The following is a 25511-nucleotide window of genomic DNA, read 5'->3' as shown; positions in this document are numbered from 1 at the left end:
GAGACGTGGAGACCCCCGGAGAAGTCGGTGAATCTACGCACTTGTGTGGATTTTACAAAAGACTGTGAGCGGCAGCTACCCCGGTAGAGCAAACTCATTTTTGTCGAGTGCTGCTCCTGGGGATCGAGGTGGCAACCGTCGACGTGCCGACGATCGCCTCGGGGTTTGTGGACGTCTCCTGCAGCACCGGTCTGGAATTGGGTGAGTAGCCCCACGTGGGGGACGAGGGGGTGTGCAAGTGTGTGCAGCTCCCCCTGCTGTGTGTTGGTGTGCAGCTCCCCCTGCTGTGTGTTGAGAATCCCTCGGGGAGGGAGTGTGGGGTAGCCCGGTTCAGACCCGTACTTTGTTACGTGTGCCTTTAACTGCAGGGGGTGGTGGGAATTGCTGTGCTGGGGTTAAAAAGATGGGCGCACGTCCGTCAGCACAGCAAAAAAGAGTTTTCTACCAAGTTGTGACTACCCTTGAAGGAGAGAGTAGACGGTTTTCTCGTGGGAGGGTAAAACAGTTTGTGAGATGGCTGTTCCTGCATTTCCCCAACTTCACCCCAGACAGAGCAAACACCGTAGAGTTTTGGAATGAAGTCGGAATAAAGTTAACAGAGTTAGTAAATGAAGGAGATACATCGGCTGACAAATTTGTAACATTGTTTATCTTAATTCAGTCTGCCGTAATAAAAGAAAAAAATTTGCAGGAGCAGCTGCCACAGACTGCCCCGGTTTCCCCAGTTTCCCCATCCCCGTGTTCCTCTCCCCCTGATCCCGAGTTGAGGGAGACCTGCGGAGCGACCTGCAGGGCAAATTGTCCTGTTCAGGGTTCCCCCAAGGGTAACAGGACCCCTGGCCCCCCACGTCTCTCCCAGAACCCCTGCCCTGGTAGCCCTGGCCAAGTTACCAGAGCACTTTTCGATTCCCCCGTCTCCCCAGTTACAAACCCTCAGCTAAACATTTCCCAAGTTGCAAGTCCCCAGTTTTCACCCTCAGACCCCCGTGCCTCAGTTTCCCCCAGTTTCCAGTGTTCCCCTGTGTTCCCCTACCCCTCTCCTAACCCTCAAGAGGGCTCCCGGAGGGCACAAAATGGCGGGGACCACATGGCTGGGACCTTCCCTTGTGCCTCTTCTCCCCATAATCCCTTTCAGACCCCCAGGAACAACCCTTTCCTCCCTAGCTCCACCCCTTCTCCCTACCCTAACTCCACCCAGTTCCCCTCGAAAACCTCCTCCTCCTCAGGGGCGGGCCCCTCTGAAGTCATGCACCTAAACCCCGCCTTTTCTGATTGCCGCTCCTCCCCCTTGCCCTCCTCCTCAGTCGGTCCTCCAGTCCCGCCCCCTCCGGCTCCTGGTTCCCACGCCCTTTCTTCCGGTTCCCACGGTCCCACACCCGGTTCCCATGCTTTGGGAGCTAGAGGTGGTAAGCCTGGAAGCCAGAACCCGGAACAGGTAGAAATCCCCCTTGCCGCACCGGTGACTTCTAGTGGAAGGGGGGGGCGGTCCCGGGAATGGGAAGCCCTCTCCTTCCAGACTAAGAGAGAGCTGTGCAAGGCACAGAAGGAGTTTGGGAGAGGTAGTGAATATTTTAAAGGTCTATTAAAAGCTACCTTTTCTGCGAACGAAATGGTGCCCAGTGATCTGAAGGAGCTGTTTTCCTGCCTCCTTTCCACAGCTGACTTCAGGTTGTGGAAACAGGGGTGGAAGAGATCATTAGAGACCATCCTTCCAAGCCTCTTGCACAGTATTGATAGATGTATAGATGGAGTCCCTCTGACTTTAGATCACTTGTGCGGTGAGGGAAATTGGGACAAGCCAGAGGAGCAGGCCAGGGTATTACCCCGGCCTGTCCTGATTAAAATCATGGAGGCCGCAGAAAAGGTTTTCAATACATTACCTGAGGAGGGACCCCAGATAAATTTAATGAGTATTTTCCAGCTCCCTAATGAACCTTTTAATAAGTTTATCAATAGATTGCAAGCCCAGGCAGAGAAGCAAGTAGAAGAGGCAAATCTACAAGAACAGCTTGTATTAGAAGTGGCAAAAGCCAATGCCAATGACATTTGTAAACAGATAATTTTCAGTTTGCCTCTCTACCCAACCCCGACACTAGACATCCTCATCGAAGCCTGCTCCAGAAAGGTGCCGATGATGGGGATGTCCAGAGCCATCCCACCGCAACAGTTGAGACGAGCGCCTACGGCAGCAGTGATGCAGTTTCCACCATCACCAGCGCGTCAACCACTGTGTTTCCGCTGCAGGCAACCTGGACATCTAGCTAGGGACTGCCCGGCAGAGCATCCTAGCCAAGGGAGCAGTGCGGGGGCGAGGGCAAACAATACAATAATAAAAAAAAACTAGGGGAGCTGCGCGAGCCTGCCCCGCGCGAAGCGATAAATGGGGCAGGTCTTGCGGGGGAGGGGGGCTTTTCACATCAGGCTTGGACACCCAACCGGACGCGACATCTAACCACCACCAAGGACATCCTCTTTCAAACCCAGCACTGGACAGTAGTTGCTGTGGATCCACTGGAGGGAGGCAAGAAAAACACTGGATGTGACTGTAAGTACATCGCCATCGGGGACACTAAACACACACCCCCAGAGATTGAGATCTCCCCGATCACCTTCCCAGAGGGTCCGGAAGATCTCCTCCTCTTAGCGCGCTGCATTCACCCACCATATTTTCTCCCAAAGGGGCAAATCATAGCCCAATATATTCCTGTCCCGGAGGGAGTCCCAGTGGACGACCACGCACCAGGCGTCTACTGGACAGAAATAGTGGGTGAGGACAAACCCATCATCGATTGCAGCATCAAGCAGGGTGCGGAATCTGTCCATCTGAAGGGTCTGCTTGATACGGGGGCAGATGTGACGATCATCCCCCAGAGGAGATGGCCGTCACATTGGGAGCTGCAACCTGTGGCAGGGAAAATTCAGGGTATAGGGGGTACTCAATTAGCGCAAGTATCAAGGAGCGTAGTGCAAATTATGGGGCCGGATAGGCAATTAGCAAATTTACGCCCATTCATTGCGGATTTCCAGGTTCCCTTGTGGGGGAGAGACCTTATGTCACAATGGGGGGTAAAGATTGAAATCCCGAAAACCCCTCGGGATTTTTAATAGCGGCCACTGTGGAGCGCCCCTTCCAAAAACTTGATTGGACCACTGATGAAGCAATCTGGATTGATCAGTGGCCGCTTCGAAAAGACAAATTAAGAGCGCTCAACGAGCTCGTGGAGGAGCAATTATTAAAAGGTAATATTGTAGAGACTACCAGCCCTTGGAACTCCCCGGTATTTGTTATCCGGAAGCCGGGGAAAGACAAGTGGCGGCTCCTTCACGACCTTCGTGCCATCAATAAAATCATTGTTGACATGGGACCCCTCCAACCAGGGATGCCTACTCCAACGATGCTCCCCCGAAATTGGAATCTGGCCGTAATTGATATAAAAGACTGCTTCTTTCAAATTCCCTTGCACCCTGATGACGCCCCACGGTTTGCCTTCTCGGTGCCCACCCTCAACCGAGAAGCCCCAATGAGGAGATTCCACTGGCGGGTGTTGCCACAAGGCATGAAGAATTCACCCACCATCTGCCAGTGGTATGTCTCCTCATTGCTGTCTCCCGTGCGCAAAGAGATGGGGGAGGTCATCATCCATCACTATATGGATGATGTCCTAGTGTGCGCCCCCCATGACGATCTACTCACCCGATCACTTGACCGAGTGGTTAAGGCTTTAACATCTGCAGGCTTTCAACTCCAGGAGGATAAAGTTCAACGGATGCCACCCTGGAAGTATCTGGGTCTGCGGATTGCTGAGAGGACCGTTGTGCCTCAAAAATTGGCAATAAACAGCAATCCGAAAACCTTGTCAGACCTTCACTCGCTGTGTGGGACCTTAAACTGGGTCAGGCCTTGGCTGGGCCTTTCCACTGAAGACCTAGCCCCCCTCTTCACACTTTTGAAGGGGGAGAAAGAGCTGAGTTCTCCCAGGACCCTGAACCCAGAAGCGAGGAAAGCCCTGGAGAAAGTAGAAGAGGCCCTTGTTGAAAGACAGGCGCATCGGTACGAACCGACCCTGCCTTTTGAGTTTATTGTGCTCGGGAGAATGCCACACCTCAGTGGGCTGATTTTTCAGTGGGACCAGGGCTCAAAGGATCCCCTCTTAATCATAGAGTGGGTTTTCTTGAGTCATCAAAGGTCCAAAAGTGTCACCCGGCCACAGGAGCTGATGGCTCAGCTCATCGGGAGAGCTCGGGCCAGGCTTCGGGAGATGGCTGGGTGCGACTTTGCATGCATTCGGGTACCAGTCAGCTTGTCTCGGGACAAAGAGTCCCCAAATAAGCTGACAAAAGAGATGTTTAATCAGTTACTTCGGGAAAATGAGACACTCCAGATTGCTTTAGATAGTTTTGAGGGCCAGGTCTCTGTTCATGCCCCTGCCCACAAATTTTTCAATTCCAAATTCGAACCAATTCCAAAAGAAGTACGGAGCAGGAAGCCCCTCAAAGCCCTGACTGTGTTCACTGACGCATCCGGGGCATCTCACAAGTCTGTGGTGACTTGGAGAAATCCTGAGACTCAGCAGTGGGAAGCAGATGTTCAATATGTGGAGGGATCTCCACAGGTTGCTGAGTTGGATGCAGTCGTCAGGGCCTTTGAGAGGTTCTCTGAACCTTTCAATTTAGTCACTGATTCGGCCTATGTTGCAGGGGTGGTTGCCAGAGCAGAACACGCTGCCCTGAAGGAGGTCTCTAACCCAAAATTGTTCGAGTTGCTTTCTAAATTAATATATACTGTTTCCCACAGGAAGCAACCATTCTTCGTGATGCATGTGAGGTCGCACACAGATCTCCCCGGCCCAGTAGCCGAGGGAAACCAGATGGCTGATTCCCTCGCTGCCCCTGTTTCCATGGCTCAGCTCCCCGATCGGTTCCAACAAGCTAAGCTGAGCCACCAAATGTTCCATCAGAATGTGCCTGGCCTGGTCCGCCAATTCCACCTGCGGCGGGATCAGGCCAGAGCCATTGTGGCCACATGCCCCCATTGCCAGACCACTGTCATGCCCTCTCTAGGGGCGGGGGTGAACCCTCGAGGCCTGGGGAGCTGTGAGGTGTGGCAGATGGATATAACTCACATTCCCGAATTTGGCGGGCTGAAGTTCGTACATGTATCCATAGACACTTTCTCAGGGGCAGTCTTTGCTTCTGCCCACACAGGAGAGAAAGCCGAGCATGTCTGCAAACACCTCTTGCAGGCTTTCTCTGTGCTGGGGGTCCCCAAAGAGCTAAAGACAGATAATGGCCCAGCATACATTTCCAGGAAATTGGAAGAATTCCTGCAGAGTTGGGGAGTGACACATAAGAGAGGCATCCCACACTCCCCCACCGGCCAAGCGATTGTAGAGCGAGCCCACCAGTCGCTCAAACGCGTCCTAAAACGTCAATGGGATTCAATGAAAGGTTGCGCCCCTCAGGATAGGCTATCAAAGGCGCTGTTTACTATCAATTTTCTGAACTGTACTGATACTAATCCCAATCCTCCAGTGGCACTGCACTTTAACTCCACCAGCAACTACGAGCTCCAACATCGCCCTCCAGTGCTGGTCCGGGACCCAGAGACCCAAAAGATCATGGGTCCATTCGATCTGGTGACCTGGGGGCGAGGTTACGCTTGCGTCTCCTCGCCCCAGGGACTAAGGTGGATCCCACAAAAGTGGGTGAAACCTTATGTCCCAAAACATCCTACCAGGCCACCAGATGAGCAAGAGGATGTCGCTGCGTCCGTGCAGGCCGCCCCAGTAACCCCCGAGGACGACGAGGAGGAGGAATGTCTCGAACCCCTTTTCTCTATTGATTTTTTGCTCTCCCTTTATGTTAACTGAAGTATTTGTTTTCCTTTAATTTTAGAGAGCCATCAGAAGGATGACCACCCCGAACGTCGCACTAGCCACCGTGCTCCTACAGGATGGGGTGTCTCCGGATGGCTCTCTTCTGTTATAAGAACCATATTATAGATTGTTTTTGTGAATTTTATTAGGTACATTCGCGGTATTGCGGAAGTGGTTAATTCAATTTATCCTTTCTTTGTTATTCCCCCCACGGCAAGTTAACTATGTTGATGTAAACCCTCTTTCCCCTCCTCCTCCTCTTCCCTCTCCCACTCCTGAATGGTTTGCTGTACCCTCTGCTCCCCTAGACCCCACGCCTTCCTCTGTTTCTTAAAAGGAAAGGGGGAGATGTTGCCGCCCATATTGCTTGGTTTTATTAAGTTCAGAGGTAGTTTACCCCAGTTGCTCCCCGGTCATAAAGAATGGTTTGTCCCCAGGTGCCCATCATGGTAAACCCTTCCCATTTTTCCAGATTGTTCCCCATCCATCACCCTAATCCTGCCCCTAAGCCCTGTCAATCTATGTGAACCCCCACCTTTTGTTCCAGTTCTTTCCCTGCCTATCATCCCTTCCTCGACGCCCTATTGATTGTACAGTTGCTTTCCCCCCCCCCGGGTCCCTACCATTGGTCCTGCATATTGTAATCCCCACCCTTAACCCCTCCGTGGCTGTTGTCCCATTGGTCACCATACGAGCCGCCCACGGTCCTTAAAACCTGGCGCATGGGGGTGCCCAGGGTCTCGGCTCAGACCTCTCCCCTGTGGTCCCAGCTCTGCACCTGTTGGAATAAACTTGTTCCTGGGAAATCGGAGGAGTTTGAGCACTCTTTCTCCCTTCGTCACAACCTGTGTCGCCCTGTAAGCCTCAACGCCAGAGCGCAGAGGAGCTCTGGAGGTTCCAGGTTGAGCCTCGCAGTGCTTGCCTGGTTCCCCACTCCTGCCGCTGACATCGGCCACAGCTAGCCGAGGCAAAAGAGGCCGATTCGGGCAGCGACACAAGTCCTCCAGGCATTTTGTTAATGAAAAAAATGACAAAGTACCAGGTTCCCAAATCAATTCACATACACACTTCAAAATTCAGCACAGGTATTTAAAGATCCAGAAACTGCCTCCAATATTACTGAGAGCAAAAACTCCTTCCCAAATTCATGAATATTTGGAAGTAACACAGCAATCAAAATAGCAGAACAAGGGGAAAAGGAAGGAAGAAAAAAAAAAAAAAAAAGAAAAAAGTGAATGAAGCAAGCTAAGATTCTCCATTTGGATTTCAAGAAAATTTCCCAGGATGGAAAAAAACCCTAAAGCAACAAAACAATAAAGCCAAGGAAACACAGTTTTTCAAGTTTTTTCAACCTAAGATTCAAAACTGTTCATTTTGTTCTCCCTTCGCTCTTTTGTATTTTACTTCTAAAAAACTCCTGTTATTCGTTATTCCAGTTATGTTCTGCGTTACCAGAAATAAAGGGTTCAAACTCAGAACTTAATTTTGGTGGATGAAATAATAATTTTCCCAGTTTACCAGAAATGTCCCCTTCTGGACCCACTGAATTCAAAGCTGTATTTTTAGGGCTCCTTAGGTTTGAATTGTACCTCTTAGTTAACAAGTATGGATCAAAGGCTGCTAAATTTTGGAGGAAAATTTAAGGAAAAGAAGTTATCTATTGAGGAGATAACTCTTCCTAAAAAAACCCTTGAACTAAAGTACCAAGGGAATTTTGTTAGGTTGTTTTTCTATTATTTTTACAATGTGGACATTCATAATGTGTAATGAAATATTGTGAATGTAAATAAAAGCCAGTCACAAATACACACAAACTACTATGTGCCGTACATTTAGAAAAAAAGTGGAATGATCTGAAAGCAGCAGAAATGCAAGGAGGCCAAGCACATCAGTGTGAGGGCAAAAAGAATGGTGTGACACACCTCACTGCAGTATTTCTGGAAGCATCTCTCTTCCCCTTTCACTTCCCGTGACACTATCAGCAGCAACTCTGACTGCTGAGCCCGGCCACAGCTGTACTGGGAACCTATACTGACAAGCTGAAAATAATCAATCAAAAAGAAACCTTTGTAAAGCTGAAGCACATACTGTTATCCAAATTGTACAAGTAACAGATGAGCTCAAACATTCAGGTAATGCTTACCTGCCACTAGAACAGGTTGCTATCAAGCTACAACTTTCACTTCAACATAAAATTTACTGAGGCAGTTGCAAAGCCCTTTTTAATTTAGACGGAAGTTAAGGGTTACTGATAAGAAGACAGAGAACTCCCCATACACCTGTGTTGTAGCCAACTACTCCGATAAACAAAGTTTGGTGCATTGTGAAAGTAAGTATTATTTTTCTGTCACACATTGATTGACAAGTGAAGAAGGTAACATGGATATAAGACTGGAAGGTGTTATGTAAAGCAATATATAAAGCCTGGGTATTAAAGAGCTTAATCTTATTCCAAATACTGATAAAATACAGATAAGGAAACGTAAGTCAACAAGAGGAAAAAACTTTGAGTGCTCTAGATTAGCTTTAGAAGGAGTAATTTACAGAAGATCCAAGAAAATAACTGGAGTGTAAAACTGTCTCGTTCCCACAAAAATCACTATCAAGAACACTGTCCAAACATCTAATAATTTAAAGTTCAACCTCAGCTAAATTTCTCAACCTCTTATTACAAAATGTATTTTATCTAAATAACACATGACAATTCCTAGCCCATTTAAATTTAAAGCATAGCCTGTCAGTGCACTTTAGGGAGATTAGAACTTAAAATTAAGTGTGAAGAGTTAAAGAACAACTGCCTATTCTGAGTAAACTAGAGATTATGACGGATGAGAAGGTCTATGAATAGTAACTTTACATATATTCTGCTATTGTATGTCAATAATTTTGAAGACACCATTTAAATACCATCCTACTCATACCGTGAACATTCCTACAACTGCATTATGGTGTCAGACTCTGGTTACATTAATCATTAAAATTTACATGACCAACATTTTCTATTTAGCCACTTTGTATAGCCCACAGTTTTTTATTCTATTGTAGTGCCAAAATACTGGGGTTTTTTCTGACTGTCTGAAGAGGCAACAATCGAAGCTAAAAATCTCTACAAAATAAACCACAAAAGTGAGGCAGCATAATTTTTGGTAATGGAGTTTGGACTGGGACTAATACATACTTGTACTGTTCTAGCAGAGCTTTCAAATGTGTTGTTTGGAAAAGGGTATCAATACATCTGCTTAAGTGCACCAACAGTTCAGCACTTTCAACTCCTATTTAATAACCATATACAATCATATTTAATGATAAAATTTTGAAATGCTAAGCATAAAAACATGGTTTTTTTTCAAAATCAACAACCTGTACATGTTATATGTGGCTCAAAGCACAAGGACTCTCAATCTGTAAGAATAACACTCCTCTGAAAAAGCTGACGATTCCATCTTTTTTCACATACAGAGCACGGTGGGTACTGCCCCAAAGACTGCTTCTGAAAGACAACATGCTGCTGAGCAACACGGGCTTAGAAAAAATTACAGAAATACTACAGTGTTTGAAGGTATTGACAATAAAACTGTTTATGCACAATATTCTAATCCTGTTTCAAGTGAATGACATCTGCTACAAGCAGGTCTGCAGTACACAGGAGGGAATGGCCTATAGTGAGGTAATGAGTATTATGAGATCATACAGGTGTTGTGTTTATCTACTTCAAACTATGTGTCTAAATATGTGCAACGTGGGAGAGGGAGGAAGTAGGGAGACAGCTGGATGAAACAAGGATGTTATGTCCAAGAAAACCACTGGATTCTTCCAGTTCTATAAGAGATTATAATAGGTCTTTCAGCAGTTGCACTGTCAAAGCAGTATCACTCCCAAATACAATAGCCCCAAAGGGTTTAGAACAGGTAAAACATATGGTCTCATTTAATCTACTAAAAAGTAAAGGAGCTCTATTTGTAATAAAAGCCAGTTTCCCCTGACAAAGAAGAATGTTGAAAAACCTTTTTCCACGCACTGGCCAAAAAACAGTTGTGTATTAAGTGAGATTTTTTTTCAGGGAATTGAACAACATTTGTGGCACGGCAAACAGACCTGGAAATACCTGAAGTGGAGTACTGAAGCATAAAAAGGTCGCTCTGTGCCCATTTAGTCTATTGGCTCATGGCTGTCTCCATGTCACTAGCACCTTACACATTTTATCAAATATAAACAAAATGTTCTCTTCTACCTTTGTGTCATGAGCATTTTTTAAATGTTGCTTTGTTGTGTTATTAGAGACTGCACAGGAAAATGGGCATGTGCTTATTTCAATTTTTCCTGTTGTAAGCATCAGACTCTGGAAAAGGTGCTAGCAGATGAACACTTGTGTTTCCGAGTTAACAAATTCATTGCTCCAATGCAGTTTAAATACCCTGCTGGATTAGGAATGTGAAGGATGAAGCAGCTGTACAGTCAATTTCTTACACCAACTATCAAAGATAACAGATCTTGTGATTTTACAGTGTGTTCTTTAATGTACACACAAAGCTATTTTTATGCACTGAAAAAAACTAAAACATTCACATAGCTCACAGCTGTCAAGCTTCACATCCACACAGGGTAAAGTTCACCCTCCTTTGTGTATCAGTTTTTTTATCTGAAGAACCACTCTTTGGGCCTGGCAAACATTTATCTCCCAAGTTCATCTCTTTTACCCAGAGCTCTTCACATCCAGCCTACCATTCATATAAACTAGTATTACTTAATTCTGGTTGATTCACCCTTCAGCTGCCATGTGTAGACACTGAAGAATTACATTTCAGACGTGTTGCAGATGTTTTTATAGAAAGTCAGCAAAATTTACCTCCTGGAACTTTTTTGTTGTTTTATGATAAATGCAAACACATTTTAACTTAGCTCTGTATGTTTATCCAAATTCTAAAAATTACTGAATAAAAAAAGATGCATGGAATTTAATTTATATTCCTCTTTCTCAAAAGATACTTCATACTCCTTTTTAGAAGACTACATTAACTGTATCCCATGTGGAATTTTTACCTGTTCAAATTTCCAGCCATCGGACATTGTGGAAACCATTTGAGTGAGTTCCTCTTCCTGACACTGCAGCACTCTGTAGACATGTTTGACTGGCACCTTCAAGAAAAAATATAAGATGCTCAATAGGGCATGGAATTTACTGCATTTGTGACTTGTCTGAAGTTGCCCTTACTCTCTAGAAATGGTAAGCAACACCACTTTGAACCATCCAGAGCAATGAACTAGGACCATTTTGGCTGAGACCTATAGTAAATGCTATCAGAGCAAGAGCAACCCTGTGATCCAGCAACCTGGCTTCAAGAGAAATTTGTCAATAACAATAAAAGTTTGTAATATGTCCATGAAGACTCAGTTACCAGGGAAGCCTGAGTAGCAGAATTAAAGAACAAACTTTATCACATTTACTTTCATGGAAAATATGAGCTGCTATGAGAAGAGGCAACCTTCTCAATCACAGAGCCTTACAAATGAAGAAACTTTGCTACAAAAATTTATGACAGGAGCTAAAAAGCATCTGTACTTATGCTGCATAAACATGCTGTATAAACAGCAGATATACCATAGTTAGGCAACCTCATCATATTTAGAGCATTTAAAAGTCAATGAGAAAGCTATGTTTTACAAAAGCTGCTCTCTAACAAATATTTCCAGAAATGATATTATGACAAATTCTACTATTACCGGACATTTTGGACCAATTACTTGGAATTTTTTCAGTTTTTGAACAAGATCTGTGAACTTTGTAAGCAAGTTGGCAGGAGCCAGCAATTAAGAATATCAATCTTTGTATACTAGTGGCTGCAGATCATCCAGTGATGAAGGCAGCCATTCAGTATCCTACTGGGAAAATCAGGAGTTATATAAAAAAACAAATGGAACCCGGTCACTACTAGTCATAAGACAAATAATCAAAAGCACACAAGAAAACAGCCTCACCTGTGAGATTTTGCTGTCTCTTTCTCTTATTTTGTCCTTTACCAGTTTTATTAGAGACGTGATATTGTAGAATTCAGCCTCTTCCAGTACACCTAGTAGGAAAACATTTTTTGGGAAGACAGTGTAACTAAAGATTCCATGCCAAAATCACCAACTAGCTCATAAGATTATCCTCTCAACAGCTACAGAAAATTATTTGTTTTTCCCTATGATAAGACAGTTCACCAACCTAATGATTCTGGCTTCTTTCAGGCACATGTAATTCAATGTTTGGCTCATTCTAAAAAATTGCCCTAAAAATATCCCAAATATAACTGATGCCATTTCACATACAAAATGAGGCAAGAAACAAAAAAATGCACACAGATACCATTCCATAGGAGACTGATAAGACCACCATACCTCAGGCCCTCCCTCAGGCTGGAATATAAGAGAGAAATTTAAATAATCCCATTGAAAATCTCTGCAGCTGCTAGCAAACAGAAAATTTTTCTTCCTGTCATTTGAGATCTTAAGAGTCTGAAACTAAGAAAAGCTTAAGGACACATACTGCTTCTACTCAAGGCCTACCTATTCTCCACACACAGTATGCTTAACAATGCACATGGAAAATGTATTTCATATTCCTTCCTCCTAGTACTGTTAAATTGTATTTCTCTTTGATAAATTTCTTCAACATGCTATCGATACAGTTTTATTACTGTACGTTTTAAAACAGTCATCCACCATTAGGGTAAAATTGATACAAACTGGGAACAAGGAGGGAGAAGCTGGGGGCAGAATTCAGTCTTTAAAAGCATATTCCACACATCTGAACATGCCAGAGCTTCACTTTTAGCTTGCTTTATATCTTCTAAAGCTTGTTTCCTAGGCAGCATTCTTTTGCTTAAAGAGGACTAAACCCAAGTATTTCACAGTCACACAGGAAAGATACACGATTACACAATAAAAGGCATATCCCCCCTGGTTTGAATGCTTATGTTCCAACTGAGAATGGGGGTTGTGAAATCAGGAATCATACTCAAAACGCTCAAATAACCCCATATACTACAACTGCCTGATACCTATCAGTTTTGCTTGGAACAGATACAAATGCTACACTGGTTAACGTTTGCCATTAGTTTTGGTTTGACTCAAAAGAAGTGAAAATAGTTAAGTGGCAACAAACAAGGTAGTTAGAAATGTCTTACCTTCCTCAGCTAGGTCCTTGTTAATGACCAGTTTCCCGTGTCTGAGATAGTTCAGCACTGGCCCAAAGTAGGTTGGGTCTCTGTCTATTAAATAGGCACCTGTTTCATCCTAGATTAGAAAAACAAACAAACACAAACCAAACAAACAACCCAAAACAAAGCAAGAGAACACCAAAGCCCAAACCAAACAAACCAAAAACCAAAACAATGATTTGAACATCTAAGTGGGAACTGGGAGCTAATATTCATCTTGTAGTGAGCAGGTATTCAGACGTAGCCACAGTCCCGAAAGCTGGATTTATTAAAGACAATAATAAACAATACAACTGTCATGGTGTCAGACTGATCAATCAAACTATCCAATACATGACTTTTCTTATCTGATAAATCCCCCAACGCCTTATCAATGATTAACAACATTGTTAACATGAAAGACCTAAGTGGTAAGTGAGAACACTGAAAGTTAAGATTAAAAATAGCTCTTAAAACCAGGAAATCTTATTTGGGAGCCTGAAGAATCAGAACGAAGTCTACATTCGAGTGAGCTTCAAATACCAGGTTTTTATTTTGTTTTTTTTTTATTAAAGGCAAACAAACCTAACTCTTTTTAACCTCAACACTTCGCTCTAAAAACATTTGCTTTTGTCTTAGCTGAGATATACACGTACTCACAGTTAAGGTTAGGGTTCTCACTGAGAACTGCTGTGTACCAAGCAAGGGCTGTAAATGCATCTTCAAAAAAGAAAAAAGTACACTGAAGATGCAATTCCTACCTATCTCATGCAGACAAGTGAAGGAATAGATGAACAGACCAAATTAATGCTCAGTTTACCAAAGAGACCACAGTGTTTTCTGAATTGCAAAACAGTTCCAAAAATTCACCTGCAGAGCTGATATTCTTGACAAAGAGATAAAGAAGTAAAATTGATAATTCCTATGTTACTTAGAATCTATGTGTGAACCCCTACAATCAGGACAGTACTGACATACTTTGTGCTGGCCAGAGGTTGAAAGAAGATTCAAAGAGAGATTTCTAACGGATCCACTGCTCCTTTCTACTACCAAGTGGATTACTGATTGTATTAATCCATTAGTACATAAGGTTTTGGTGCCATGGATATTCTACAGATATATACTGGAGAGATGCGGCGGCACCCCAAATACTTTTTTACTTATTTTTAATGCTCTAGTATTTTAAGGGAGATACTCAAAAAGTCATCATTACTAATATTCCTAGCTATGTGTGAATCATGCTCCCTCAAAACCATAGGTACTAGCAATAATAGCTCTTCCATATGAAAGAAATTCTACTGACTCAATCCTCTGCATTTGAACATTAATGCTTATACAAAAAGGTTTGATTACTGAACTGTGATACCTGAAAGCTCTCTCTACTTGTTGTACGTAGAGTTCCTAAAATGGTTCGCCGGAAAAAAACCATGGCAGATGTATTTTCAGGTACATAGATTTAGTTTCTGAGTAACTGCACTTGTCTAACCAGGACTGGTAGAATGTAGAAAGACGACAGCCTGAACTACAAAAGCCATAAATCCTTTCTACAACTACAGTTAAATGCTTTACACACCTAAACACAGTGTCATTTCAAAAGAAGTGAAGGAGTTTATAATTTTGTATAAAATTAACTGTTCAAGAAAATGCTAACATGTTAAAACGTGCTCACAGTTAACCTACACTCAGACCAGACAATACTCTATGAAGTCTAATGGCAATTTCTTCTGATCTAAGCTCATGGCCTCACAAAAGCGAGACTATGAACCAAAACCATAGATAGATGAAGCAATATTGTTTTAATATTTCATCTATAAATATACGTACATTACCGTAACACTTCAGGAATGTACAATCTACAGATACAACCCAAAGAAATAAAAACAGCTGAATGAACAACTGTATGAATTATAAGCTGAAAAGTATTATTTAGTAAAGGAAAAGAAACCAGTGAGGTTGGAAAGGAAGATCTAAAACAGATAAAAAGAAACTCTGTTTTAAAGAAAAGAACCCTGTACTTGGTCATCATCTGAACTGCATTAAGAAACACATAGTTACAAAACTAGAAGTCTTCCCAGTTAATAAAAACAAATCTCTAGAAATAATGTCCCTCATTAAGATGATTGCAATTTTTTACACTGCAGTGTTTTCTCACATCACCTTCTGAAGCAATACCGGTCATCAGCTCTATACCACTACAGAGACAGAGAGGTGGGTCACGGAAGCAAAGTGATTAAAAGCTCTAAATGAAATCTTAAGTAACAATGGCTACTTCACTCCTTGCACAAAAGGCATGAAAAAGAATAATTTAAAGGCCTACATTATCTGAAATTAGTTTTTTCTGAGTTGATTTCTATATACTAAACAAGCTTCAAATGAAACCACAAAGGGAAGAAGCTGTATCAGGCCTTGTCGTTCAACTTCTACCTTATGAGAGGTCATACATGAAAAAAATACCATCTCAGTAGTGTCATACTCTACAAAGCCTTTCAGACAACAAGGTGTCTTGAAAAATAATAAAAAAGAAGGCACACAAAAGCCCTATAATTTCTGCTGTAATTTTTTTTTTTTTTTTACATTAATAAATATCAACAGTTAAAGAACTCTGGCTAAATTCTAGCAGCGTGCAACCCAAATTCTGTCAGCAGGATTCACTTGAGCATCTAAATTCCACACCAAAGTCGCTTACTCAGATTACAGACATAGAAAATATGCATTAATTAACATTAAGAGGAGGATGTGTGTCTTGAACATTGACCTTACAGCTCAGATACACTACACACTAGCACCAGGGAGTCAAGAGCCAAAAGATGAACCAATCAGTAAAGAATATTGTAACCATATGCAAATAATGCACAGGAGTGCAGCAAAATATTTACTGCCTCAGCATCTTCCTACAGACAATGCCTTATCACTCCTTTTGAGTGAGCTGCCTGAATAGCCTTCAATGTATGCTAAGTACTTAATGTTGAAACCACTAAGAAAAGCTGATTACACTAGATCTTTAAGGATATTAATGTAAACATAAATCCAATACAAGCTGACATAGAAGTGCAGTCATCTGCTCTACCTAGAACTCTAAAAATACAGGTCTTAAGTCTTTCAGAATATTATCAGGACTATTTTCAACCACATATACATGAAAGCACACTGTATTTTCACATGTAATTAGCATTTCGACACTTTTAATATAAACAGTTTTATTGTAAGATAAAATAATAAATTGCAAACGTGATCCAATGTGATCTGGACAATTTAAAGAGGCAGCTAGTTTGCATGTACGTAACTAGCCTTAGGCTTGCTAGCTTAAGTATTAATAGCTTTTGATGTTCCAGCTACGCAGATTCCTCTGCTAACTAGTAATTTGTTTTTCTACAAGCTTTGAACAAGTTTGAATCTTTGCTGACACAACAAGCGTAGGTATTTTTGAAGCCATTTCCCAAACTTCAGGTGAATAACACAAATGTTAGAAAAATCTATATTCTAATAATGTTTCAAAGTTCTCTCTCTTTCAGATGTATTTTATACAAACAGGTGTTAATGTTTACTGGAACAGCAGCAGAAATTCTAGTTTCTTCTCTATTCAGTGTAGTCACATCATCCCACACTTAGAGGTCTTTCCTGCAAATGTTGACAATCTTCATAAGAAAACTCAAAACAAATGCACGTTGTCTTTGTGCATCCAACCCTAAACTGCTAGTTAATCACATGGATGTTTGTATCTTTACCCAGTTCTACCTCGGCATTACATTCTTCTCTCAAGAGTTTTTTCTTGCCTGTAAGTTCTAGGCCTTCTAGTAGTTTCATATGTGCTTATGAGGACACCATTTAAAAGACAGCACTGCCCATGTACAGTGAAGACTGCATGTGTTTATTACCACTCTCCCACACTAATGTTTAGTTCAAGTTACAAACACCATGGAATTTTAGAGGAAACCTAGTAATCACCTGGTTCAGCATACCAATGAAAAGTCATGTGTAGCTCACAACTGCATTCCTTTGTAAAAATACTGACTAAAGCAATTAAATGATCATGTATTCCAGTTGCAAATGTTTTCACTTCAATCTTTATAGACTGAGGCTTAAAGGAATCATAATGAACACTTACCCTGATCCTTGTTTAAAACACACAAAGAACTCAATTTATTTACAGTGAAATTTAACCTTTAGAAAGTAGCAGTGAAACTTAACCATTCCAATAAATAATTACTGTCACTGCTAATATTATATACTTTCTAGCAAGGACATCTATAGTTTGACACTTTGCTAGATGGATTTCACAACACCTTTACTAGACTGAACAGGCTTCACTATCAACAGATTCCTTGTCTCCATGTATGTTCTTCTGGACTGAGAAGTCAGTTCAAAAACTTCTTGCCAAAGTAAGTTTTGTCCTTTAAAACTTTTCACCAAACCATATTTCACCTTGTGACTAGTCACTGCCCTGTTATGACCTTGAACTGTGGATGCTAGAATCCAGTACAGGATTCCAGTAGGACTCAAAAGGTGGACCAAATACATTCACCTCCTTAATCTCATTTAACAATCTCCCCAAGAACTGCACTAAAACACTATCTGAAATGTCATAAATTTATTTCCGATTAGTTATCTTCATTGGGATCCAATGCTGCATCAGGATACACTCAAGTTATGCTTGAGCTCTTGGCTCAAGGCTATATGAATATTTAACATGAATATTTAAAAAAATGACACAATTTACATATTCTGAGCTCTGATAAAGCAGCAACATGCACAGAAATACAGTAATATTTGGTATTAAATCTGGATTTATAAATGTCTCCCCTATAATCTGTGCTTTTAAAATATTGAACTAGTGAATTTTTTAGAAACTGTGTAGCCTAATGAGTGTCTGCAGACTAGCAGTACTTATCAAAACTACATCAGTAACACAACCCATCTGACAAGTCAGAAATCTCATGGACAAATGAAATGTATCTCTTACTTAGAATAATGACTACAATTTAGATAGTTCTTGATGCTGACAGTCAAGGTTGCGCTACTAGGAAGATTTTGATTTTTCTAAAACACTCAGTGCTTGTGTGCTTTCTTCTTTGACAGATTCTATGCCAGCTTTACAAAGGCATTAAAAACCAAGCATAAGTACTACTGCCAAAACCTTATTCAGAAAGTTTGACAATCTCCTTCTTACGGGAAAGTTAAAAGAATGCTAGAACAGTTTGCAAAAGAAAAATTGGTATATAGCTAAAATAGGAAGATGCTGAAACAGGAAAATATATGTAAATTACTAACAGTAATGCAGTAAAAGCATTAAATTAGCTAAACAATGACGAAAAGGTGAGCAAGGCTCTGCTTGTCTATTTTCATGTATTCATCTCTAAAACAAGATTTAAATACTGTGGAAAATAAATCCTATTCTGAACAGTAAATATGACCACTGCTGCTCATTCATTTGCTGAAACGATTTTCAAAGTTTTAAATACAAAGTTGTGAGTGACACTGTGAAACATACTAAATTCAGAGAGTCAATGTCACTATCCTATTGCATTCAAAACTAGTTTGGCCACAGAGTGTGCCAAAGGTTAGTTAATCTTTCTTCCATTACAAGTGGAAGGAAACATACCTAACAGCAAGAGTACAGGCTGCCCTGTCCTATTCAACATTAGTACCTGAAGGCAGTTTAAAGGCCAACATGCTACCTCTTTCTGGAGCCTCTCAGCTCTTTACAGCAGCACTAAGGAAATCATAGAATCACAGAATATTCTGAGTTGGAAGGGACCCACAAGGATAAAGTCCAACTCTTGTCCCTGCACAGCACAGCCCCGAGAATCCCACCATGTGCCTGAGCTCTGTCAAGTTCATGGCTTGGGTCCATGACCATTCCTTGGGAAGCCTGTTCCAGTGCTCAACCAATTTCTGTGGAAAGAACCTTTTCCTGATATCCAACATTAACCTCCTCTGACAGCTCCATGCCATTCCCTTGGATCCTGTCACTGGTCACACAGAACAGAGATCAATACTGCCCCTCAGGAGGAAGATGCAGACAGGAATGAGCCTTCCCTCAGCCTCCCCTTCTCCAGCTGAAGAAGCTAAGTGACGTCAGCTATTTCTCATATGGCTTCCCCTTCAGAAACTTTGTGTTCCTCCTTCACATGCTCTCTAAGAGATCCTTCTGATTTTGTGGTGCCCAAAACTGGCTACAAGACTCAAAGTGAGACCACACCCCAAAACAGAGCAGGAGGAGACAATCCCCTCCCTTGCCCAGCTGGCAATGGTGGGCCTGATGCACCCCAGGATACAGCTGGCCTTCCCATCTGCCAGAGCATGCGACAGTGCTTTATTTTTTAATTGAGAAACCTTAGAGGAACACTTTCCTACTCTGTCCCAAAGACAGCTGATCTATCAGCAAGCCACCTACATTTTTTAAATTTACTTTCATAGGCTAGTTTAATTTCTCCATAAAAACCTTAACCAAAACCAAGGACAACAACAAAACAATTCCCACACCACCACACTTCAACTTTTCTTTCTTCTAACTCAGGAACATTACATCCTGTTCCCTATCCTAGGTGTTCAAATATCCTTTCTAGAAGTTATGTCTGATAAAAGGATGAAATCTACTAACTTCATTGAAAAAAATTTCAAAACTCATATATAATATTCAACTCCTCATTTTCAACCTGTTGGTTACAGGGTTATTAGCTGTTTCTTTCTTTTCCCTAACTGTACTGGAAAACGTTTTTTGCTCATGATGCTCCAAAATCCTTCAGTGCCAACACTATATACTTTATATCCAGTACTACATACCACACCACAAATAAAGTCTTAACAATTTTTTTTCCTCTACTAACAATGAGTCAGAGTGAAATATTTAGCCACTACTTGCAATCTATGCAGAATATATAACATTTTTCTCCAAGAACTGCTGAAAAGACAGAATGCTACATCTAAGTGAGAGATTATTATCAAAAGTACTTTGCTCTGGTTCTTGTAATTGAACAAGTGAATAATGACAGTGCAGAAATAACAGTGTCAGTGCACGCAGACATTCCATTAAAACGCTAAAACTTAAACCCCGTCAGACAACATAAAAAAATTACACAAACGTACAAACGATACTGTGGTCTCTGCTGTATTTATGAGAAGTTTTGTTATTCACGAACCCAACTGCTTCGCACCACATCACTCATTAAGCAACACTCTTCAGAAAGACTCCCTCCGCGGCAGCAAAGTCGTTCCTGCTGCCCCTCACCGCGGCGCCGGGCCCCGGGCTCCCTTCACGCCGGCGGCCGCCTGGGCAGGCGTCACAGCGGGAGCGGGTACCGGCCGCGGCACACCCTCAGCGCGGCGGGCGGGGAGCGGGCCCGCAGCGGGGAGCGGCCGCGTCGGGGCCCGCGCTCACCTTGTCCGAGTCCAGGTCGGGGTCGGCCTGGCAGAGGCGGAAGAGGAAGGACTTGGGGTCCCTGCAGAGCGTCTGTCGAGTGGTCAGGAAGCAGGTGCCCCCCACGTTCAGCCGGACCCACTTTCCGGGCCCCGCACCGGGCAGCGGCGCCGAGCTACACCGACGGCAGGGCCCGCCCGCGCCGAGGCCGCCAGCCGGGGGCACCGGGAACTCGCAGTGGTTCTCCGCCGCCATGCTCGCCACCGCCGGAAGGGGCCGCCCCGGCTGCCAGGCCCCGGCGCGCCGCCCACCGGAAGCGTCGGCTGGAACAGCGCCCTGCCCCTGCTCGGCCGAGCGGCGGCGGCGGCTCCGCGCCTCGGCTGCAGCCACAGAGCCGCCGCCGGGCCGGGGCCGCGGGCTCGTCCCCGTCTGCCCCATGCCCCCCGCCCCACGGCGGAAGGAAGAGGCGGAGACCGCGCAGAACCCTATATGTCTTTATTACAGGCTACCAAGCATAAGTGAAATCCGTCATCCAGTCACTAACTACACATCTACAGCACAGAGATCTGTCGAGGGGAGAATAAACAGTCATTAAATTATGAGATATGATTAAATCATCGACCAATAGAAAATTTATATAATAAAGCCAGAAAAAAGGTGTAAAATATAGTTTACAATAATTATTCACATTCAAGGCTGTACATCAATACATACAACACCATGGCCCCGAACATGAATTCAATCCAAGTAATTCATATATTAGAATTTAAATAACACAGACTGAACTAGAGGCCAACAAGAGCCAGCAAATAACCTTATAAGAATAAAAATACAAAAAAGTGTATCTTATAGCATTGCATTATTTGCTTCTGTTTTCATGAGTTCTTGGAGGAGGGGAGATTGTTTTATGGTTTGTTGAGGGGAGGTTAGGGGGTTTGTTTGTTTGGGATGGGTTTTTTTTTCTTTTTTTTCTTTTTTTTTTTTTTCTTTTTTCTGTACATCACAGTTACAGCTACAAATCAGGTAGAGCATATTACACATGTAACTGACTGCCACCAACCTGAAAACAGCATACAACTATCAAAATTTATTATGGTTCCTGGTTCCTATTTTTTCTCTTTTGTCAGATATAGTAACTTTCAGTTCTGCTACCATTTCAAACATCCACCAGCTCAAGTCAGTTAGTACATAGCCATAGGAAGCTTTCTCGAACAGCAACCACCTACAATCCACTGCCCAGCTGACAGATTTCTCTCTTGACCAGGGACAGGACTTGAGGAAATGGCATGAAGCTGAGTCACAGGAGGTTTAGGTTAGGTGTCAGGAAAAGGTTTTTCACTCACAGGGTGGCTGAACACAGGCTCCCCAGGAAGCAGTCACACTACCAAGCCTGCCCAAGTTCAAGAAGGTGTCTGGCACACGGCGGGATTGCTGGGGAGTCCTGTGCAGGGCCAGGAGTTGGACTTGATGACATTTCCAATTCAGCATATTCTATTTATTCTAAAACCAGGCTATTGGGAGCTTCAGAACCTCTCCAACTCTTTGCTGCATAACAGTCATTTCTTCTATGAAAGAGGAAACATTCTGAAATTATCAGTCATAAATAAAAACATGCCATTTTGGGTCACAGAATGACTTGTCTATAAGCTCACTTGATCAACTGATGGACAGTCTGCATCACGAGGCTTTGCTGGAGTATTTCCATTTGATTCATAAAATATTTCCATGGAGTATTACAGGCATTCAGGAAAATTTCAGATATAAATACCATACCTATCTGTGCAATTTACTAATAGAAAGAATGATCAGAATCCATCCAGAGGCTACATCTTTGGGCAACTATTAATACACAAGTTCTCTCCTCAGCAAGGTGATGAAATCAAATGTTTTGTACACAGGCCAAATGAAATAATTGTCCTGACTTTACTATATCATTCAAAAGAAAATGTACATGTGGGAAGCTCTCACTTCTTCAAAATTCACGGCACAAAATGTAATTGTATCAAGCACATTAAATTAAGCATCTTGAACTATAAACGCCTAATTCTATGAATTAGAATCATCACATCTTTGTTGTAATCTGCAATTCTTTTCAGACATATATAGCAGATACTTCACAATTATGTCAGAAGGAGAAAAGTAGAACACAGTACTGATAGTTTTATCTTTTCAGCATCTAAATGCCTAACAAATGGAATCTTAATAGGTAATATCAGTTTGCTAACAATGCCTCAACATCACATCTGAAGTAACTCTTTCTTAATACAAAACCTTTACAAACTGGACTCTAAGGCAAATGGTAACAAACTGATTTCCCAGTTTAATAAAGTAGTCTTAAACTTCTTGTGACTGGGCAGTAGTACTTCATTCTTTCTTAAACTCCACACCACAGAAAAAAATGGAATAAATACCTTTCTAAAGTTCAAATACCAAGCAAAGCAAAATTACATTATTGACCAAATTCTTCATAAATGATTGGCAATTGTTCAAATTGCAAGAGATGGAATGAATCAACATACTGGGTTTTCAGTAGGTCTGCAGTAAGGAGGAATCTTAAGAAGAGTCTTCAAGTACCTACATTTTTTTTTTCTGCTTTGAAAACCCTGGATTAAAAGCAGAAAAATCACCTGGCCTATGTGCAGCTCTGAAGAACTTCCCTTGCACATTTCATTCCATGAACTCCCATGAACCACAGAAGTGATTTTCAGGACAAAGAGATTAATTTACCCCACATCAGGCAAAAGCATTTAAAATGGGTATTAGCCCTCCATAGTATGCAGCACCAGTCAACACACATTTAAGTGGACAAACTGATAAAACATACTTGAATCTGTGAATGCTTTTTGATGCCTCACTCCATACTCTTCCCACCTTTCAAACCCACAGATTCTACGTGTAGTACAAGAAATAGAAATACCTCTCCCAGGAAAGTTCTAGTTCCTTCCCAAAAAAAGCAGTAGCTAAGTAAGACTGGATTAGGAATACTGAAGTTTTAAGTGGAGTGATTACTGTAAGAGATGCTCACCATTTTCCAATAACAGCATTGTAAATTTAAAAAAAAAAAAAAAAAAGGACTTCTAGGATGCAGACATCAACCTTCTGATACCTTCTTGACAGCTTACTGCTACCAAGATCTGGCTTGCTAAAAGCCTCTGGTGGGCACAGTGAAAGTCTACTGAGAGAAGATTTTCAAGGTGTGAAAAAACAATTAATTTGCTATGGTAAAAATCTAAATATTAGAGAAAAGATGTTTAAGCACACCTAGATTCCTACCTAGTTAAAAAGCCAATGGAGGTCATTTTGCCAGATTTTCTATGTGAGACCAAGTTATGTCACACATTGAACAGCGGTGGCACTGTGAATCTCCATCACCGCCAAACTCTTCTGTATAAAGTTGGGAATATGTCTGTTTAGATCTCTACACCACAGACTAAATCTGAAAGTGGTAGGGCTGCCTCCAGTGGACACAACACATGGCCAGAATTTGACAGCTGGAGAACAAAGGGATAGCACCGCAACAGACTTAAAATACATGTCACCTTGGTTAGAATGGTACATAGAGCTTACTACAGACACAGATCAAAGGTGCACTGTGCTATTCAAATTTGAGTAACAAGGAGTGTATTTTGTATGTGATGAAATTTCTCATGATGCAAAGGGAACACTTTTCTGTCTTCCTCATCTCAGCCATTTACAGGACCCCTTCTCTCCCTTAACACCAGACACAGTAAGCAAGGGATTTGCTTCTCTCAGGTTTTTGTACGTGGAGGGATACAGAGGACAGGAATGCAGTTGCTCCAAAAGAAAAGGCAACTGCACTGTCTCTTTTAAAGATGAGTAAAGCTGAACTGCCATCAAGTTCAACCACATAACAGTTTAAGAGATCAGTAATAAATCTCCTTCACCCTGTACAAGAAAATATTCAACATTCATGTATTTTCTGAGAAATCTGATACACCATTGTTTTTAAAATACTGCTTCTTGAAAACAGTAGCCTATAAGTTTTTTCAACATTGTAGAGAAACCTTTCTTTGGTGAAAGGAAAAACACATCATAGAATGACAACTCAAAATGCAGAGTAACGGTATGTGTAGTGAGTGAATGAATAGGGGTAATGTTTACACTGCTTTTAAAACAAGGAAGGAATGCCTTTGTCCAGACCTAGGTCATTCCCCTCTGCAAGGTTCAGGAACACAGGCATGTTGAAAATACCACCGGGGGAGTTTTTTTTAGCACACAGGAAGCTGTGTCTTTGTAACAAAGACAAACAAGAAATGTTTGACCACAAAAAACAGTCATAATTTGAAGCGGATAAAGGAGATTGATATGAAAAATATTTTCATTTTATAGATATGCTTTAAGTACCATATATTTTCCCCTTTGTATCAATATTTGCCTTTGATTTTCTCACCAGATTACTTTATTATCTATATTTCAATTCCTTGCATTTTTTCTAGAGTTCCTGAATGTTTGGCCAAGGACCAAAAATAGAATTGACATCTCATTACCCAATGAGACAAAAAAAAGGTCAGGTAATCAATTGTACAAAGTTTTCACTTCTCTACCCAATTAAATAGGCTGGCCCCACTAATATGCACAACACATGCACACCCTGGAAAGAAAGCTTCTAGCCCTCATTTGCTGAAAAGGTGAAAAACTATTTACTATTTCAATAGTAGCTTTTTCTCCCCCATACTAACTAGTTTTTCTTTTAGTTAGCATTAGTTAAAAGCATGCTTGTAAGTTTATTGTCCCTTGATTAAACACACATATGACTTATATTAAAATTTAGACTTAATGTTTAAAATGCTTCAGAAGCAAACATTTCAGTTTTAGAAATTTCAGTGCTATGTTCAGCATTTTACTCTCTCAAAAGCCTTACCATTGGAGCCTGTCTGCCAGAAAAATACATCTGATTCATTCACATAATTACAAAAGTACCACACAAATCCTGCAACCAGAACTATGTTAGGAATTACACAAGAGTGCAACTGACCTGGCTACAAATGCCATATACCAATAAGCTGGGGGACTGTGAGGAAAGGAAAACAAAGAGGTGGTACTTAGGAGAGGCATAAAAAAGCTCCCTGATGAAACACA

At 42.0% G+C, this 25511-nt stretch overlaps 1 protein-coding gene across 4 annotated transcripts in view; it reads right to left on the bottom strand.

Moving 5' to 3' along the window:
• Window positions 1–20861, bottom strand: part of KCTD5 (potassium channel tetramerization domain containing 5) — a 39813-nt gene extending 18952 nt beyond the window's left edge. For 2 of the 4 annotated variants that reach the window (XM_058850210.1, XM_058850211.1), the window contains exons 1-5: window positions 20433–20861; window positions 13043–13151; window positions 11853–11944; window positions 10917–11012; window positions 7799–7915 (exon numbers count right to left, since the gene is read on the bottom strand). In XM_058850210.1, the coding sequence (XP_058706193.1) occupies window positions 7799–7915; window positions 10917–11012; window positions 11853–11944; window positions 13043–13151; window positions 20433–20849 (831 nt within the window). In that variant the 5' untranslated portion in view covers window positions 20850–20861. The remainder of the gene's footprint in view (window positions 1–7798; window positions 7916–10916; window positions 11013–11852; window positions 11945–13042; window positions 13152–20432) is intronic. The other 2 variants (XM_058850212.1, XM_058850215.1) reach the window with 1 other exon arrangement.
• Window positions 20862–25511: the final 4650 nt, after the last annotated feature.

Source organism: Poecile atricapillus, chromosome 14 (assembly GCF_030490865.1).
Source record: "Poecile atricapillus isolate bPoeAtr1 chromosome 14, bPoeAtr1.hap1, whole genome shotgun sequence".
Taxonomy (NCBI): domain Eukaryota; kingdom Metazoa; phylum Chordata; class Aves; order Passeriformes; family Paridae; genus Poecile; species Poecile atricapillus.
Note: the sequence above shows the minus strand (reverse complement) of the source record. Positions and strands in the feature narration are given on the sequence as shown.